General features: G+C 24.3%; 2 protein-coding genes across 2 annotated transcripts; both read right to left on the reverse strand.

Moving 5' to 3' along the window:
• Window positions 1-1,110: 1,110 nt before the first annotated feature.
• Window positions 1,111-7,354, reverse strand: LOC114125038 (15-hydroxyprostaglandin dehydrogenase [NAD(+)]-like). The gene is made up of 6 exons (XM_050197701.1): window positions 6,802-7,354; window positions 6,026-6,149; window positions 3,535-3,641; window positions 3,233-3,367; window positions 1,567-1,625; window positions 1,111-1,478 (listed from the first exon to the last, which is right to left on the reverse strand). The coding sequence occupies exons 1-6, from the start codon at window positions 6,937-6,939 to the stop codon at window positions 1,361-1,363; spliced, it is 681 nt and encodes a 226-aa protein (XP_050053658.1). The 5' UTR covers window positions 6,940-7,354; the 3' UTR covers window positions 1,111-1,360.
• A 5,442-nt stretch (window positions 7,355-12,796) lies between these two features.
• Window positions 12,797-15,431, reverse strand: LOC114125045 (uncharacterized). Its single transcript, XM_027988520.2, has 4 exons — window positions 15,236-15,431; window positions 15,110-15,150; window positions 14,963-15,029; window positions 12,797-13,195 (listed from the first exon to the last, which is right to left on the reverse strand). The coding sequence occupies exons 1-4, from the start codon at window positions 15,236-15,238 to the stop codon at window positions 12,935-12,937; spliced, it is 372 nt and encodes a 123-aa protein (XP_027844321.1). The 5' UTR covers window positions 15,239-15,431; the 3' UTR covers window positions 12,797-12,934.
• Between the last annotated feature and the right edge of the window lie 5,284 nt (window positions 15,432-20,715).

Raw genomic sequence — 20,715 nt, forward strand, 5'->3', positions numbered from 1 at the left:
TTTTTTTGTAATTTCATTGGAACTTTAAATGCTACACTAATACAAAATTTCTATTCTGCTTTTAAAGTTATAAATTCTGGTTCAGCGACAAATTATTAATTATATTTATATTGATAACTTCTTGTTTTGGTATCAGGTAAGAAACGTATTAATTACTAGGGTTATGGCAATCGGTTAAATAAAAATAAAAAAATTATTATACATACGATCCAATTTATTTGAAGTATAACAAACTTGTTATTCATGTTTATATTTATATTCTATATGTCGTAATAAATTTAAAATATTAAGCATTTTCATAATAATAATAATAATAATAATATAGAATAATAATTGAAGAAGGCAGAAATAAAATAATTTCAAATAGTAGTATAAAAATTTTTTCATTAAAATTTATGTATCAATTTTCAATCTTTTATTCGATTTTTAGATTTCAAAATTGATTATTTTCGATTTAGTTTTAGTCCTTATTTCAATCATCCTTCGTTATTTCTGATAGTTCTAATAAGATATTGCCTAATGGGACATTAGCCCATATATTTCAATTTTGATATGGAAAGAAAAACTAAAAAAAGTATGGTCAGAATAAATTAAGAATAGTGTTATAGATTAGTGATCACTGTCAAGATAATACATGTATAATATGCGTTTTATTGTAAAACTCATTAATTTTGATTGCACGCATAACACGTTTTAATAATAATCAGTATATAATTGCAATGAAAAATAAAAAAAAACTTTATCGGTCAATTGCAAAAGTTGAATAAGTCCGAATAACCAAGATAAAAATTACAAAAGAAATTCAGAAAGTTATTATTTATTAGTAGTTGTAAGTAATAAATAATTACAAATTATGAAATAACGAAGGTTGTGTCACGTAAAAATGTTCTGATAATAGATTTTTATAAAATTTGCATAGTTAATCAACTATTATTAATAATTATACAATTATAAATTATCTATAACATGTATTAAGTAATCATTAAATCAACGTTTTACTATTTTAATAATTAGATAAGATTAATAATACAAACCAAACATTTTAATACAAAAAATAATTGTTTTATTTCGGTTTTGTTTTTGTTTAAAAATATATTTATATTAAAACCAAACTAAACGTAATATACATCTAAAATAAATGTAAAAGTGGAGTTATTATTATTTTATAATAATAATTTATAGTATATCTCGTATTATCAACCATCGTGACTGTTTCAAAATTAAAATTGTTTTTTACTTTTTCAATAACAAATAGATATATTTTTATTTTCATATTATATTAGATAAATAACAATAATAATAAATAATAAATATTAAATTTTTCAGAATGAATTACTTTAAGGGTTTTTAATATTATTATCTAATTTATATCAGCTGTTACTTCTAGTCTCAGCGTTTCTTCGTTTTCCACGATCCAATATTGACCAGTAGTACCTTGTTCCAGAATATAAATTAAAGCTTTGCCAACATTATCTGATCTAAAAATAAAGGAAGACTTATTATTTTCTGACTCCAAAATTATTGTTTTATTATTAACAGTTCATACTCTAAAAGTATAATACTTACATATGTCTTGGATCTAATACCATAAATTTTATATTCAGGTAATGTGCACTTCGTGTTTCCTACACAAACAAAATGTATGTTTTTATTAAAAAATAAGTTATTATGTAATATCTATAACAAGCATTATTATTAATTTTTAAAAAATAATGATAGGTATTTATAATTTTATGATTCCTGTTTTAATTCTATTAATTATTACTAGGATTATGAAAACTATACAGTCATACTACTTTTACTGTGGTAAGCTCATTGAGTCGTCATTCATATTTCATACTATGTATAATCATCATTTATATATTACACTGTGGGGGGTATAATAATACGTATAATACACATACATATTAAAATACCTAGTTCAAAATATTTATCTCAGAGTTGCAGAAATACAGAATTCATATTATACGTATGAAAAGTAAACAAATACCAAATGTATAATATAGTATAAAGGATTCGGGCTTAAAGCACCTAAAATTATTCAAATAAACACTTAAAAATAACTTCATTAAAACACTAAAAATTGTAAAATAAAATAAAATAAAAATATGGTAATCTCTCTTAAAAAATATATATAAATAAAATACGCTTCCCTTCAAAAACTTCCATGGATTTATCTTATTTTGGTATAAAATATACTAAGTACAATACCTGCACTGAGTAGCTATATTTTTCTTAAACTACAAGCGACAATTATTTTTTGACAATAGCCTATACCAAGCATCTACACCATCTCAATATAGAAATATATATAAAAACTAATAAACTATTAAAATAAAGTATCGTACCTATTACAAAAAAACTACAAAAATTAAGATAAAAAATAAACATTTTCAACTTTCTTATGTTAAATAATAGTAATATGAAATAAATATCAAGAACGCTTATTTAAATTGTATATTCAAGTTAAAAAAAAAAAATTAGCAAATGATTTAAGTCATGAACTCTAACTGGTAATAAATAAAATAAAATATATGTATTTTTGAGTACAAATTTGTGTGAATGCAGACATTATTTTTATCTTCCTCAGATTATTTGAAATAAATTTTTATTTTACACAATAAATATTTATAGTTTATGTAAAATTAATAATTTTATGTTTTTACATGTTTCCAGTTCTGTTCGTACTGAACTATAATGACAAACATGATAATATAATGGTATTATATAAGAATTAATTAAATATACTGTGACCTAATCTAATATTGTCGTTGCGAATTTGTTATAAACCTTTCTTTTTTTCTTTTTTCTTTTTCTTTTTTTCTCTTATTATACTGGCGTAGCTGTAGCACTTATCTTTAGACACCTCTGGTTATATATTATCGTTATAGTGTGTATCATACTGTATATATTTTATAATATTATAGTAATTTTAAACTCGAAAAATAAACTCTATTTTCCATTGCAGACATGAATTATTTCATGAAAACCACAAGAAAAATTTTAAGCCCCTAATGAATTATTATTATGACAAAATGTATTATATACAAACAGATGATTTTTTTTCACAACATTCATTTCTACATAAATTACTGTGATTTTAAATAAGATTAGATTGAGCAGTATGAATATCAATGAATATGCATATAAACAATATTCTAAATGTTGGTAAACAAAATAAACCAAAGCCACGGACAATCTTCTCACCCCCTTAACAAAAAAAAAAACTTACACCGATCAAGTGTGTGTACTTGACAACGATATTAGTCGCCGTACTGTTCGTAGTTTGCACTACAGTTCCACCGTTGCCTCCAGTCGGGGCTCCCATGTACTCGATTGCTAAAAGCGTTCCGTTAACGACTTCACCCTATAATCACATAAATATTATATTATTTAACAGGATTACACCAATGCTGTGAACGATCCTATAGATAACGTGTACGTATTATTTAACAAATGTTTGAGTTTTCGTAAACGATAAATATTTACAATAATTAATAATTATTAAAATATCACTTGTTAGTCTATGCCTACATAATGATGTGTAGCTTCGTCCTTGTCGTTATTGAACCGCATTTCGGCTGTATTGTTAACGACGATATCTAGTCGCCCAAAATGATTTATGCATGAAATGAAGGCCCCTATGAAAACATGTTACGAAAGTCTATAAATAATATAGGTATAATATTATTAATATTATAATATAATAAATATATCGTATTTCGTATGGTATTATACAATAAGCATGTTTCAAAAGTTCTAATCACCTTTAAAAACTCCACAGTAAATCAATATATTTAAAATCAAAGTTTTTAGTTATATATCTAGTTCTACAGTTTCATTTTTTTTTTTTAATTTCTAATACAGCCATTTTTTATATGTTTTAAAACAATCTATATATAATATATATATTATTATCTTATAAATATTAATTTATTAATAAGCATTAAAACTGAATGAAAAGTAACTAAATCGCTTAGATATTTGTTAATGTACAATTTAGCAGCATAATTTTATTGTATAATCAAAGTATTGAGTTATTTTATTGATTTTATTAAAACTCAATTTTAACTTTGAAGGTAAAGACAATGAGCGAAATATCTAACAAATGCTATATCTTTAGGGTCTAAAAATGTCCACTCTATGAACAAATATATTATCTAGGCCACTTCGAATGTATTTATAAAAAAAAATTCAATATATTATTTTTGTTTTTATGTATCAAAATTATTTATTTATTTTTAATGAACAATAACAACTAAAAATATTTTTTGAATTGTATTCTTAACAATTTTAATCTCTGCTGAAAGCTCACTAATAATTACACATTAATTTGTAGATTGTTATGAAAAAATCTTCTTTTCAATCGATATAAGTGTAAGTAGATATATAAATCATATTTCGCTATTAAATATTATTCTAACGAAGTTATCTTCAAAATTTAAAAAAAAACTAAGCTATAAATACAAATGTTGTAACTTAAGACATTTAATTCGAATTTTTTTACTAATTACTATAAAAAAAACGCATTTGGATAAATTGATTTCCTGATAGCCCGCAGAAATACTAAAAGTATAACAGTACTTTTGTTGCAGTCCTTAGTCCTTATAGTAAGTAACTACTTAATTAATTTGTTCATTCCTTAATTGAACGTATATTGTATTGAATGATGAAATGTGCAAATCAAAATAAAAATTAAAGTGAGTGTTAATAATAGTTGAAGAGGAGTAATAACAATGCATAGCATATTCTTATTTTTTTATTATATAAATCTGTTGTAATTATATATTATAACAGTCGGTGTTGGTATATATACGTATATTATCTAAGTTTACCGCTCGTACAATAAATTACTGTGCAGGCACTCCTAACAGGATTTTTTTTTCCATCTCTAAGGTATTGTTGATAAGTATTAGAGCTCACAGTTCTTCGAGTGTTCGAAGTAATTCAATTAGATATTATTAATGAAATCTTTAAACTCAATTCCAAACACCATTCCTGGAAATAATCTTCAGAGATGATTTATCTGTCTCTGGCTAAATGGTGCTTTTAGAACCATTGGTAAGAAAATCTTAATTCCTTAATCACTTTAAAAATAATATAAGTAATGTCACTGATTATTTTTTTTTTTTTTTTTTTGACCAGCTGTATTTTGTTATGCTTTTTTCCACGTTGATTTAATTTTATTATAATTCTAAATTTTTATTTATTATTGTTTTCTATGTACAACATTGGAGCAATTATTATTTAATATATTTATATGAGAATATTTAAGTAAGTTGGTACAAACAAATTATAAATATCGTATTTTAAATAATTTAGAGTAGATTTAATATAAGATGAATAATTTCTAACATTTCATTTATATAAAGAGTAATAATCTTTAACAAAAAAATAAAATAAAAATAGTTTCTTTCACTCTCCTAAATACAATTATAATGTTATTAATTAATTAGTATTAATAGTAGGTACAAAATATATAACCTTAGATCGTATACAGGGCTTTAACTACAGTTGTACCTATATGATCTAAGTATACACTAACTAACTCCAATCGTAGTAGTATATATTTAATATTATGGTATGTACGTTCACTAGGCTCAGCGAGAAAATAATATTGAATTGTTGAAATTGAATCGATAATTTAAACAGTTTTTATTTTTTTAATATTTAAAAACAGTTGAGACAGCAGTACTTAGTAATTGAATAGATACTATTTATGTTTTATTAATTGAATAAATGAACACATTTAAATTTTTATTTTTTATAACATTATGAATCATATTATTTAATATTTTTTGATCTATAACAGCCCAGATTATTCTTCAACTATTCAAATAATTACTAATTAAAATATAAAATATGAATATTTTGCTGCATGATTATAAAACAGATTACGTTAAACAAAACTAAAATATATTTTAATAAATATCTCTATTCAGGGAACCTATTCTACCCTATAAAATAGGTAAGATATATTAAGTTCCCTCTGTATAGTTAAACTGAATTATTTAGAAAAACTCACTTTTAAGTTTCTCTTGGTCTGCAATGGAGTACTCTAATGCCAAAACATTTTCATCACCGAACACGTTTGCGAATTCATTTGCAGACAATTGACATGCTTTAAAATCTATATCACATAACGCCACCTAATTGTAAAAATGAAAAAAAAAATTAAAAATGTGTTGCCAGTAATTTTCAAAGTTCTGAATATTATTTTAATCATTATACTCATAAGTAGGTACCATTTTTAAACTTCAATATCGATAACATCTTTATATTATTATATTAATATACTTTTCCAAGTATTATTTTATCCATATATTTAATAAATGCTTGTATAAAAAGAATGATTCGTTTTGAAAAAATAAAATAAAATGTATAGAAATATCGGTAGAATATGTTTTAAATAAAATTTTAAAACACTGCGTGCATTAGTTTTCTAATCAGATTTTCAGTCCGTTATACTAATAACACATAGAGTGATTATTTTAAAATTGTAAACACTCGTCATAAAATGTAATTATTATCTACTAAGCACGGATTTTTATTAAAATAAAAAATGTAAATATTTGTTCTTATTTTTGCCAAAATACGTGTTAAAAGACAAAAATATGATGTTTACAAAACAAAATGCTTTAAAAAAAAAAACCAATATGTATATTGCTCCGCTCAAAAACTAAAATACGTATATTTAATAATAATAATAACACATTTTTCATATTATTGATATAATGAGTGTTAATTGTTAAAAAAAAATACTTATTATTTAATACTATAACTCGTACATTAGGTACCTACCTTGACGCCGTGCTGGAGAAGATGTTTGGCATATACTTTTCCAATTTGCGACGTAGCTGAAGTGAGCAATGCTACCTTATCCTTAAGTTCCGCCATCTTAGTAGGTAAACAAAGCTGCAGGGATTGACTATTTGACATTTTGAGTATACAATTATGTAGGTATATTTTATACACACGGACATACAGTAAAACTAATACTATCGGATGCAGTCTATTATAGGTAGTTAATTATTTGTTTGATTTAAAATAAACCAATATCAAAATTTAAATTTAAATGTGTTAAAGCAAAGATTATACTTCTAATTTACACGGAAAGGTAACGAATAATAATTATTTGGTTATAGTATAAATAAGTAATATTATATTATAATTTTACATTGTCGGAAAGTTCCAGTTATATTGACTATTGAATTTGTATTAAGTTATATACGATTTGACGGTAATTTGTATTAAAACGAATAATTAGTTGTTTAGTTAGGTAGGTATTCACTATTCACAGTTTTTGCGTGATTTGAAATGGTTGTAAGTTGTTGTCTTTATTATATAGGTAGGTAACGGCTAATGCGTTTATGAATAAAAACACATGCATTCCTAACAACGTGGGTATTTTATTTTGTATGCCAACCAGGACCGAAATATTTCGGAGCGGATACATAGATAACATTCAAAAACTATTTTACAAGTAGATATCATAGCTGGCAAACGTACAAACGCGCAAAACATGATATTTTATCGGTAAATATAAGTAACATAACCAATGGGTCACAATACATAGAATAATATTATGATACCTACCAACCTACGACTTACCTAATCGTATTAATAAAGTATCTAAAAAATGTTGTTCGACTTACACAAATAATAATATTAATATTACCTATATTACTTATTTTTTTGACATTTATTGCGACACTGTATTATCGTATCACAATATGTTACTATATAGATTTTAGATATTAGTATAGGTAAATATAATTACCTACCTTTATTATTTTGACAGAAATAATGTGTTATACAAATCACATTTTTAAATTTGTGGTAATAAAACATAAATAGGTAATAATTACTATTTTAATGTTTAGACCAGTGGTTATCAATCTTTTTAGGACCGTGACCCAAATTTTCCCAAGATTTCGATTTTACAGGATCAATAAGTAATTCTGAAAAATCAAAGTTTGTTTGTAACTTATTAGTTATTACTTTATAGTTTATACTATAAAGTTTACAGGCTTATAATGAATATAATTTTACAAAATACATTTAATGTATTTTTATTAATGATGCGTATGCGAAGTTTAAAGTGCTTATGGCCTGCTATAGTTGATACAGCACCGACATCGACGTCATTTTAACTAGGTATTTAAAATACAAGGAGTTTGATGATTTTAGCTTATTTTGATATTTGTTTTTAATCTCCAACAAAGTGGTGTATTTAAGCGGCGGAAAGGAGGGCAATATCCCCGGGTACCGCTTTTTTGGGGGACAGTAAATTTAACTGGGAGCTTTTTTTTAAAAAAAAAGCAGGGTAGGTTAGCAGCATAATTTATCGAAATAATACTTCAATTTTAAACTTCAGGGCTGGTTTCCGATGGTAAAGTTAATATCATTGGTACACTATAGAGGTCAAAAGTAAGAATTTTCTAACAGTTTTCAAACAAATTGGGAAATCAAAAAAAAGTAACGGAAACGCGGTAATTTTTATACAACACCAGCAATACACAACATCAATTTTTTTCATCCATCTCAAAAACGAATCGCTGTTTACAAAATATTTATATGAGTGTTATTTTTATTTATATAAAATTTATATTTTGTTATTTATAGTCAGTATTTTTTTTGAGTTATTTATAGACGACTGAAATTTTTGATTTTCTAATGAAGTTTGAAGTGTTAATAAAAAAATTTTGGGTTTCCAAAAACACTTGAAAATTGAATACAAAATTTTTTCCAAGTTATTCTTATTGGAGTTAAAAAAAAATCGTTTATCACAATTTTCATACTCGTTTAAAATTCAAATGTTTACGAAATATGTCAAAATCGCTAAAATATGCAAGTAATTTTGTTGTTGGAAATTCATAAAAAATTTTGTATTTATATCTGAGGTAAAAAAATTCAACAATAAGTTGTTCATAAGTTTTCCTTCAAACTGCTATAAAGAAATTCGATACCTCATTATAGAAAAAATGTTATGAGCGTTTTAATTTAAAAATTTTACGAAATCGCGTAATTGTAACGGTTTATCCTCAAACGATTTTCAATATTTGTTATTATTCAAAAAGTATAAGTCGTAAACCTTGAAAATTTCATGAGTTCAATAGATTGGCATTTTTTTTTACATAGTACTTATATTAGGTACTATAAATAAGTTCAATACACATAATACCTACATAGTACTGTAGTATAATATTATATAATAACACGTTATATATTTTTTTGTTTTAACAGATATTCCGGTATTCGGACGGTATAGTTATATTATAATATTACGAGTATGTTGGCTAAAAAACATATTGATTAGTTAAATCATAATAATGTGCTGGCTAATTAGAATAACATAATATTATATTATAATAATATTTAAACCTATTGTTGATTTTATAATTTTTATCGTCAGTCAGTAGAGTTATTTGAATACAATTTCATAGTTTATATTATTTGTATACCTAAATAATTTATAATCAGTCAATTATTTTTTTTCTAAGTACACTATTCGTTTTTTTTAGATACTTAGTTCTGTTTTACAAAATTATCTTCAATTTTAAATGTTTTTATTCTAATTTATAGTGTTAATTTTAGTGTGTAATTTTTCAAGAATGCTTCGCGATCAGATGAGTAGGTATAAGTATCAGCGTTTTCTAATATTATCCACATCATTATTCTAGATATAGAATCATTCGATTTGTTTTATTTTATTTTTTTATCATTAGTATAATTTATATTCAAGAAAGACAAGCAAGATAATGATACTAATAATTATGATACGTGAAAAATATGTTACTTTTTTATTACAGAATTTTATATTATAATTGATAATATACAAGTAAGTTTTATTTATCTGTGTAATATAAGAAATAATTTTAATAACCTTATTTGAGTTAAAATACTACCTGTTTTAATAGTAATATACCTAACTAGTATTATAATATTAATTTATACGTATTAATTATATTTATGTTAGCAATATGTGTACACATATTATACCAGTATTGAATTCAGTAGACAAAAATATATCAATATGAACTAAATTATGTACCTAACAATGTGTCAATGTTAATATTATACAGTTTTTTAATTGTAGAGTATGTTTTTATAAATTGGTATTATTTAATCAGATTGAACAACAACGATTACCGTTTATTAGATCACTATTAATATGATATACCTAGGTACGTCTTGAATTCAGCATTGTTAATGAGGGTAATGGTAGATTTCCGGTCATATAAGAGATACTATTTCATTAAATCAAAAATTTATTTTAAACACTATCATTTTGGCTTAAAATATGCAGAACACGATAAATCGTGACAATTTCACCTACTATAGCTGACCGACAGTTTACCATTATCCTCTGTGTGGATTAGGCCTAAAGTTTATACTCGGGGAAACCACATTAAAAAAAACGCGCCACATGCAATACCTCATGCAACATTTAAATTGATGTAATATCGAATTTCATGTGCTAAGGTGGTGAGGAAACTTGCATTGAAAATTAATTAAAAAGTTCTTTATAAGTTAGTCTTATTACCTATGTGATTCAAAAATTATAAGAATACAAAGGCACATTTTTTTTATTAGTGTTTGAAGTTCAAATATCAACAAAAATTTGTCATCAAAATCGTGAATATTAGCAAATTATTTTGTAGTTAAAATTTATAATTTATTAAAAAAAATTGTGTAATAAAAATAGTAAAGAAGTAGGTAATAATAAAGTATCTAAATTCTAAGTTTAAGAATTAAAAATGTAGTATTAGATTTTCCATTAGTTTGGCTTTCAATAATTATAAAGAACTTAAACGTTTGCCAATCAAAAAAATTGTATCCTTAGTATTCACTTAGTTCATTTCACTCGTAAAACAACGATTTTCTATCAAATAATTTTAGATTTTTGTTATAGTTAGAAATTATTAGTCATATAAACTTAAAACATATACTGTTGTTTAAATTAGCATTGTCTGTACATGATTTAATTTTTGTGTGTTCAGGTCATTAAAACATAAATCACCTTATTCACCACCCAATTTAAAATATAATATATTTTATAAAATAACTTGCAATTATTTATATAATTATTATGTTTATACAGTATAAAATAACACAAATATCTTAGAATCTATATTATTAAAAACAATTCTTACGACCCACTAAGAATTTATTTGAGACCAACAGTTTGAGAAACGCTGGTTTAGACCAATTGATAAATTTCAACCGTTTAAAATAGGTATGGCTTATTAGAACCAAATTATAAACACTTGGAGATTATAGGTACCGTTAACATTTTTTACAAATGTACATTTTTGTCTTTCTTTTAAAGGTGTTTTTAAGTAGAAGTGACATAAATATTTAAGTCAACATCTAAGTCTCTAAAATGATGATATAGGTGCTTAATTATAATATAACAAAGGTTAAATACACAAATATAAATTTCTACTATAGTAATCTAGAAACACAATAGGCAGGTCGGTAGTTTATATTAAGAAATAAGAAATTGTTTAAAAAAAAAACTACAAGTAGGTATGTCGACATTTTTTATGAGCTCTAAGCATATGTGAAAATACCGTTTAAAATTTAAATCGTTTAAAAAGTTGGATCAAACTGGTTAACTTTTTATAGTGTTCAAACGGGATTCCCCAAAAATAAATAGTTTCTTTTTTTTTCTCGATTTTAAGCCTCTGTATTATTTCCTCTACTCCTGTTAGTCGTTCATTTGAATAAATTGTACACACAATCCTCAGGCTTAGTGAAGACTTATTTTTTTTGTTATCGGTAGGTACTTACATATATTAATAAAATACTTAGTTAGTGAATAAATTAAACTAATTATTTTTTAGTTAACACAACTTAATGGCTTAAGAATATTTATCTTGCACAGTTACACATAAAGATCACCTTTTATTTAATCTAACAATCAGTTTGGTTTCTATATCCAGTAAACATTTTTGTTCATTATGTTTCAGCTTTAATATAAATTAGCCCATTTTCTTAATGTTTAAAATACTTTTATAATTTTAATGTTTTATCTAATTTATCTATAAGTGTTTGTATTAAGAAAACCAAATGAATATGAACAACACATTTATTGTAAATTTAATCTATTAATACATTTAAATCCCTTTTAAGTGCAAGGAAATTCCCCAATAAAATACCTAAAAGTTGATTTTACTATTTCCTTTGAATCGAGCATAATTACTTAGGTACGTACAATTTTAAAATATTTTCAATGTTTGTGATTGATAGAATGTTTTTTATTGCAACTCAAATTTTCCAACTGACTAAAGTATGATAACCCAAAATTTAGAAAATATTATTTCCGGTTTCTTTTTAAATGTTTTATATTTTCTAAATCTTCCAAATATAAGAATGATCAGTTGGTAGGACTTTTTTCAATTTTAAATTGTAATCTTCTACGGCATTGTTATTACTCTTTTTCACTATCAATAGAAGTTTTGGTCTATCCAAGTATATCGGACTATCTCCTACCTTATAATAGGTAGTACTATATGTATTAAATATATTCTGGGCTCTGGCCTTAATTTAATAGGTAAAAATAGATAAGTCAACAACAGCATATTATAACTAATATTGTTGGCTTAAGATTATTTGTACTATATGAATTGAACCAAAATTCTGCTAACCATCTAAATTAATGATTGCATTTAAATTAAAATGACTTATAAAGCTTTTATGATTTAAAAATATACAATGTATTATATAGGTGGATTCCACATTAAAAATATAAATAAACTATAGATGATTTTGAGAAATATTGTTAAACAAATTATAATTTAAAGTGAATTTATTATTTATTTCACTGTACACAATACCCAAATTATGTTATTTGCAGAATATTTAATAATAGAAAAAATATTATTGACAATGTCTTAAAATGTAATGTTTATACATATTAATTAATATATTAAAATTTTAAATCTTTATCCATAACTACAAATGATGGAACTAATGTTTCATGGTACTCTGCTGGATTTAAGTAATCTTGTTCAGTGACTGTATCAAGAGTGTCATTCAATACTTCAGCGTGTAAATTAGATGATTTCAAAATTGGTAGACGTCCAACACTTTCAAACACTTTTCGTTCCATAGCCAAACGTAGGGGCATGTGCATTCCTTGTGTGATCATCAAGCCTTTAACTAGAGTTTTGTTTTCTTTTGCTTTGTACTGAAACACCAAAAATTAACTTTGTTAGTCATACTAATGATAATAATACAAATATAATATAATATTTTTAAACGGACACACATTGATATCAAATAAAAATGTTGAGAAAATGATAGAACTATTGTCCTTAAATTAAAAAAAAAACTGTATGTATATCAACAACCTGGTCCTTTATATATTAAATACACTAGCCAGCTAGTAAACACATTATAGACTTAACCCACCCAAAAATAATAATATATTTGTAATCCGTATCCAGGGCTGGGCAGTATCTCAGATACTAGTATTTAAGATACATATCTGAGATACAATTTTATCTTGTATTGTGCATTTAAATATTTTTTTTTGACTTGTATCTAGTATTTTGATTTTGATTAAGGTACTAGATACACTAAAAAATTATGCTTTATTTATATAACTATTTTCCTAATTACCTAATAATAAGTTTTGGAATTTTTAGACTGGTCGTTAGTAGTTTCAAATTACTAGTTAGGTTAGATCCAATATCTGCAGAAATTATAAAAAGTATATTTGGTTGTTCTTTAATTTATCCTTGTATGACAAGATGGAATTCATTATTTGATTTAACTTCTTAATTATAAAACAAAACTAAATACTGTTTTAAAACATTTAAATACTAATTATGTTTTTAAAGATTTAAATATAGAATATTTAGAGGAGTTCTTAATTTTATTAAATCCCCAATTGCATGTGTTTTAGATTATTTGCAAAACCAAGTTAATTGTTATTATAGAATATTAATACCAACATTGTTTTCACTCAAATGCCGGCATGAACTGTTAAAAGAAAACAAATTAAGACATGTCTTCTATAATATCCCCATTAGTATTTTTATTGACCAATTATAGATTTGACTTTTACACTTGAAGTTAATTATGCTATTTTAACAATATGTTTTCAACCTACATTTAAATTGTGTTGGCTCCCAGACAATTTTTTTTATTAACGTTTCAAGTCAAGATCATGAATATTTGCAAATTATTTTGTCATTAAAATTTATAAAAATATTTGTATAAGTAGTTAAGAGTTGAAAATTGAATACAAGATTCATCCGTAGTTTAAATTTTTACAAAATCCAAACTTCACACAAGAAAAAAATTATATAAATTTTCAACACAAACTTCGAAGTGACTTTGCCTAACCCTTTTGTTCATGACTAGAAAATGTAAACAATCATTTTTCATTATTTAACACAAATAACTCATCAGTGTTGATTTAAAATGTTAATCAAATATAATCTAATAAAACAATTTAAATATATAATATTACCACGTGTTATCACATCTTGATGGGCAACTAGTATATCTTTAATCGTGTACACATCTCCGATTTAATTTATTTTGTTATCAATTTTCTACAGCTATAACGCCATATTAATTTCTTGTACCAAGACCTACTTACGTATAAGAAAAGGCACAGGTGATGCTTAAGTCCAATAAACCCTATCTGTGCGCACATGCCTATCTTCTATCAAGTGATAAAATATGTAGATTTTGATTATCCCAACTCGATACCAGTTTCACTATAGCGTGGTATCTCATGAGGTTACACAAAAGAATCAATTTTTTTTTAGCTGTAGCATGTTCTCTAGTTGGACAGAGTATTAGTTATTATTATGCAGAGTAAAAAAAAAAACCTATTGCTTAAACTGGTTTGATAAAATAGAAAAACAGCATTATTAAAAACTGTGGAATAAATGTTTCCTGGATTAGGTAGTTCAAATAGAATAATTTTGGGAGTACTTACATTTCTCAAGTTTTGTTGGACCGGATGATAAGTTTCTTTGAAATTCTTTGGCCTAGCAGTGTGAGCCCTAAAATGATTAAAAGGTTCATAAATTACAAATATACATGTAAAAAATTATTTCAATATTATAATTTAAAAATAACTTACCCCAAAATGGCGTGATTGCCGAATGAATTATCGATGAGATCCTAAAAACAGTTAAAAATCAAATAATAAATTGTATACAATACAGTAACGATTGTTAATTAATTCTCGTAAACAAAATTAACTCACCATGTTTATTGTTTTTTTGAAATGTTGATCAAATAATAGTCAACGTTGCCCGTCGATCTAAAAGAAAATACTATTTCAATTTATTTCAAACGAGATACAAGTTTTTAAGTACTGGAGCACGGTTACTTGCAATTTTTGTTAATAACAATTTAACAAACACTAAACAGTCAATGGACAATGACCAACTATTATGACTATGGCATTTAAAATGATAACCTGAAAAGTTGATAGGAATCGTTCAGTGTGACCATGAAAAATATTATGATAATATGTAACCACGATGTACATCGTGTAAGTACTATACTTTTAGTATAGTAGTTGCAATGTCAACAAATAGATGTCGCTACATGTTTAATTATCCGCAAGCTTCATCAGATATTAAAATTAATAAATTGTAAATATTTTTCGCTAATGCTCGATTTATTATGGTCATTACAATATCTTTGTTATAAATATAAAATAATATCTAAACCGTGGCTTTTATTCGTCATTCAGGCTATATAGTGTACGTCTTATACTTTGATACCAACTTATGACTTATCTGCATTGGATATTGACCATTGGTTGGACGAAGTCGATGAACTATACCTACCTATATACCCAGGTACCTAGTACCTACGGTCTTAATAGAAAGATTGAGAATTTGGGATAGCTTTAACCTAGGTGTTTTATTTAAATATTATAGAAATGGCCAAAAATTACATTTTGTTATTATATATTAAGCTAGCTAGAAAGGTATAATAATAATGTGTTCACAAGTCATGACTGATCGTATCGTTAGTTGTTTTTTTTTTAATTGCGTGTAGGTTCCAATTAACTATTGAAGTACATAGGTATTAAAAATTCGTGCTTACTAGCACAAACTGTATTGAAGTTTTAAAGAACCGTAATCGAACTTATTTTATACTTTTATAAAAACTAACTGAAACCGAAAACCACTGAAATGTTTATTACCTACCTACTATGTATGTATCATCTAAACAAGCCAAAATTCTGTGACGCATTAAAGTCTGAGTGACTTTATATATTATAATATTATGTCAAAATAATATGTTCTGTTATCTGTAATGAGAATACAATTTCCTGATTGATGATTAGAAATTATTGATTTGTATAACTACAATATATATTATATATTTATATGAATTTTTGTTCGTTAGATATTATTCTAATATTTAATAAAGTCAATTTAAATAAAATTAAACAAAAATAAAACAAAAATTATTGGATTAATATAAAGTGAATAAATAATAATACCTAATACATTAGTAGGTACGAAATTTAATTAATTACAAAATAAATACCTACCTACCAAATACATATTATTTTTTTTTTGAGTTTTCGAACGAAAATTATTGTTAATTATAACTTAATTATACGTAGGTGTTTTTAATTTAATATAGTGGATTAGTGGAGTGTTGGACCAACATTATGTGATGTTCTATAATTGAACCACTCAAAAAACCATTTTGTTCATTATTATAACTAAATAGTACTTATAAGTTATAACAAATTAGGTATAAGTTTACTTATTTAAGTTTAAATTGTAAATTTCTTAGAAAAAATACTGCTTAAGAATCTTAAATTAATGTATGTTTTCTTTTAAAAAACTACTTAAAGAAAAAAAATAGTGAAATGTGATATTTTTTTTCAAAATGCTGTTTTATAATGTCTTAAAATAAAGTAAAAATTGTTTTTCAAAAAAGTTAGTTAGTACCTAGTTTTTTTAGGTCGTGGATGTTTACTATTAAAAGAATCAACCAGTACATTATAATGTTGTTATGTATATATATATATATTTGTTTTTATGTGTTTTGTAAATAAAAGTTTTAATGCATTAAGCTGGTTGTTTTTTAATATGAATCTAAGCAAAAAACTGTGTTGTAAAATTTTTGTTGGCCACTATATGTGTTCATTATTACTGGACTCTGTATATATCATAATGACATAATGTGAAACATTCTCACCCGACACTTAGTAGTCCTGCTGGCAAAGTTACTCGTTCATTTGTGCCCTTAGGATTTATATGAGAACGCAACATAATAGCGGTCGCATCCATGACAAATGTTACTCATCATTAATCTTAATTTAAATATAAAATTTTAACTCATATTTTTCTAAAACCGGAATTAAATATAAATATTTATTTATTATGAATTAATCAACTGAAACAATAATTAAAGAATACTAATCAATACAAATCGCAAAGCATTTATTTATAGTATTTAACTTAATATATTACTTAAGTATAAATAAAATATATATTTAAATATATTTGACTAATAAATACCTATATTTATTTATTTGATAAAAATACCGAATACACGATCTTGTTAGCCCTCTGAAGATCAAGAGGAAGGTATAATAATGTGAATTTAACATTTGTTTCTGGAAAGTTCTGATATTTAGTCTCTCAATTTAAGTTATCTTTGGCTATTTGGATTAATTTTCCTTATTATTTTACTTTTACGTTATTATTGAATTTAATAGGTATCCAGCATATACCTACATTATTATTGACATTATTATTTAAATAGTCTTGCGGATATTTTAAATTTAAATTCATTAATAAATTATTGAATAAAAAAAAAAAAATTAGATAGAAATTATGAAGTGTCAGAAAAAAATTTCAAGTATCGAAAATTATTATTTTTTTAAAACATCAAATTAAAACCTTTAAAGAAATAATATCTTTATTATTAAAATATTATCTATATTTCTTTAAATTTTAAACTTCTAATTATAAAAAAATTGTAACCATGTACCTACCTATTTAAATAATTTTAAACATAGTATAAGAAGTAAGAACACTTCATAATGAACGTTTAATTAAATTATCAATTTAACTTGTTTTTGAACTGTTTCAAACTGAAATATTATTACACACGAATCAAAATAAGATTTAAATAAAAAAAGAAGTAAAAAAGTTTAACTATGCATATAAGTAACAAAAATCTAAAATAATTTTAAAATTAAATTATTTCTTAAAAATGGTAATTTAAGCATTTGGTGTAAAATTCATCCTTTACAGTTATTTGTTTTAAAATTCCAATACAAAAAAAGTTGATCAAGTGAGTACCGCTCTGATGTATATTAGGTGCCGTGTGAATCACTATTATTGTATAGGATTGTTAATATTGTTTGTATTCAAACACACCTAACATTTTTCCTATAGTGATGCTTCGATTTGAAGGAAAACTTATGAAAAACTTAATATTGGATTTTTTCAACTTAAACATAAACACAAACAATTTTATGATTTTTCAACTACAAAATTACTTGCAAATTCTTGCGATTTTGACATATTTCTTAAAAATTTGATCTATAAAAGCTTATAAAAAAAAACCCGTGACTAACAATTTTTTATTTTTTTTTTAACTATAGTAAGAACAACTCATAAGAAACTTCGTAATAAATTTTCAAGTTTTTTTGAGCACTCAAAATTTTTTTATCGACACTTAAAAATAAATTCTCAGAAAAGTTCAGTTGTCTATAAATAGCTCAAAAAAAGTCAAAATATTTTGAAAATTTAACTGTATATAGACAACACTAATATAAAAATTTGGTGAAAATTTCAAGTATAAACAATAATTAGTTTTTGAGTTATAACCATATTAAAAAATCGATTTGGTCGAAAACGGGTTTTGTAAAAAATTCCCGTTTCTCCGTCACTTTTTTTTTCGTTTTACTCGATTTTTTTGAAAACTGTAATGTTTACTTTTGACCTATGTAATGCACCAAGGATATTCACTTGCCATCGGAAACCACCCTCGAAGTTATAAATTGAAGCATTATTTTGACAAGTTACGCTGTACACACATACACACACACACACACACACACACACACACACACACACACACAAATACATCATTGTAAAATCAATACATTCATCACTTTATTCAGAATGTAAAATTTGATTTTATCTAAAATTTCGTTAAAAAAAAAAATGACATACTTGTCTTACTTAATATACTGTATTCTAAAACTATTAATTTTACTTTTACAATTAAATTGTTGATAAATGTTTTTATTTATAAATTATAATAACTAAATATCTGAGAATGGATTGAATACCTATGAAGAAGATATTTAAATACCTACTACATTACTTATTGTAATAATACATCAAATAAGATTAAATATTTTTTTAATAAAATGTTTTTTACTATTAATTCAATCTTCTTTGATTAAATAACAACTTCAAGTCTGAATTATTTATTCCATTAGAATTTATATTAAACCAGGTATTTTTTTACGCCCTGTTGAAATGTTTTGTTTAAATATGTTAATGTATGGTGAGGTAATAGTAAGATAATAGTAATATGACAAATTTTGCAGTTGGCTAATTTACAAATATATTTTCTTATAATAACATATAAACATGGTTAATTGGCATGTATAGTATAAATTTGACATATTAAATATTATATAGGTATTTTAAATGACAAATATAAACACTTTTATTTAAAAAAAATGTGCGTTTTAAATATTATAATTTATATTTGAAAAAATATAATGTGATGATAGATAAAACCGTTTTTATTTGCTATAAACATAATATTGTCAGTGGTCAACGGTGTCTAGAGATGGGAGGAGTCTAAGATTGCCTTAAATTATAATTTTCTAAATAATTAATAACATAAATTACACAATACTTGCCGGTTGGTAGCTGTAATATAAATTTACATGATGTATTAAAAGAAAAATGTACCTTTATTTTTTTAATAATTGTCACAGTTGATTTTTTTTTTAAATAAATCTTATTGTATAAAATTAGGGTGGGGTAGCGTAATATTGGACTTTATCTTAATTTTATATCAAGATATTATTGCAATACTTTAAATGCGTACTCGGTGCTACCGATAAAATAAATAAAAATACAAGTATTTTTGTATATATATATACCTAATGCATTAATGTATACTAATAAATAAAACGTTTTACTAAGGTACATTTTTAAATTGAAGTTCCTATTGTCCACATAATATAATACCTATCTTATAAATATGACGATTAAGTATGTAAAATGTTTGCGTTTCTAATGTAGAAAAACATATAACATAAGATTCTGTATTAAGAGGAAATATACTGGTGTTGCAATTTCATTTGTTTGAATCGTATTTTATAGCCACCTTGGTAGTAAAAACGTAAAATCCTAAGAAAATAAATGTACAAAGCAATAGTATAATATGTAGTCGACATGGTAAAAAAAATATATTTCCGAGAAGTCCATAATTTCATATAATTCTTTCGCGTGCTTAGTTCCTTATTCGGCACACAAAGATTTAACAGCTCAAAGCAAAGTGTCTAAACTATATAATATAATATAAGCTATTTTTGTTTTATATTTGACATTATTATGTCAATATACTGTCATATTTGACAGTCATTTATATACACAATACCGAGTCTAATAGAATAGGTTTGCAATAAAGTTGGATTACTGTAAAATGTAAGACAATCAATTATATACTCAT

The sequence above is a fragment of the Aphis gossypii genome, chromosome 1, assembly GCF_020184175.1.
Source record: "Aphis gossypii isolate Hap1 chromosome 1, ASM2018417v2, whole genome shotgun sequence".
Classification (NCBI taxonomy): Eukaryota; Metazoa; Arthropoda; class Insecta; order Hemiptera; family Aphididae; genus Aphis; species Aphis gossypii.

Excerpts from the sequence above, each read along its gene's own strand:
- LOC114125038 (XM_050197701.1), bottom strand. The coding sequence starts at position 6,939 with ATGTCAAATAGTCAATCCCTGCAGCTTTGTTTACCTACTAAGATGGCG. Across the intron at positions 6,150-6,801 it reads TTCTCCAGCACGGCGTCAAG|GTGGCGTTATGTGATATAGA; the intron begins GTAGGTACCTAA and ends TTTTACAATTAG. Across the intron at positions 1,479-1,566 it reads GTATTAGATCCAAGACATAT|ATCAGATAATGTTGGCAAAG; the intron begins GTAAGTATTATA and ends CTTTATTTTTAG.
- LOC114125045 (XM_027988520.2), bottom strand. Across the intron at positions 15,030-15,109 it reads GGCAATCACGCCATTTTGGG|GGCTCACACTGCTAGGCCAA; the intron begins GTAAGTTATTTT and ends TAATCATTTTAG. Across the intron at positions 13,196-14,962 it reads TCCAACAAAACTTGAGAAAT|TACAAAGCAAAAGAAAACAA; the intron begins GTAAGTACTCCC and ends TTGGTGTTTCAG.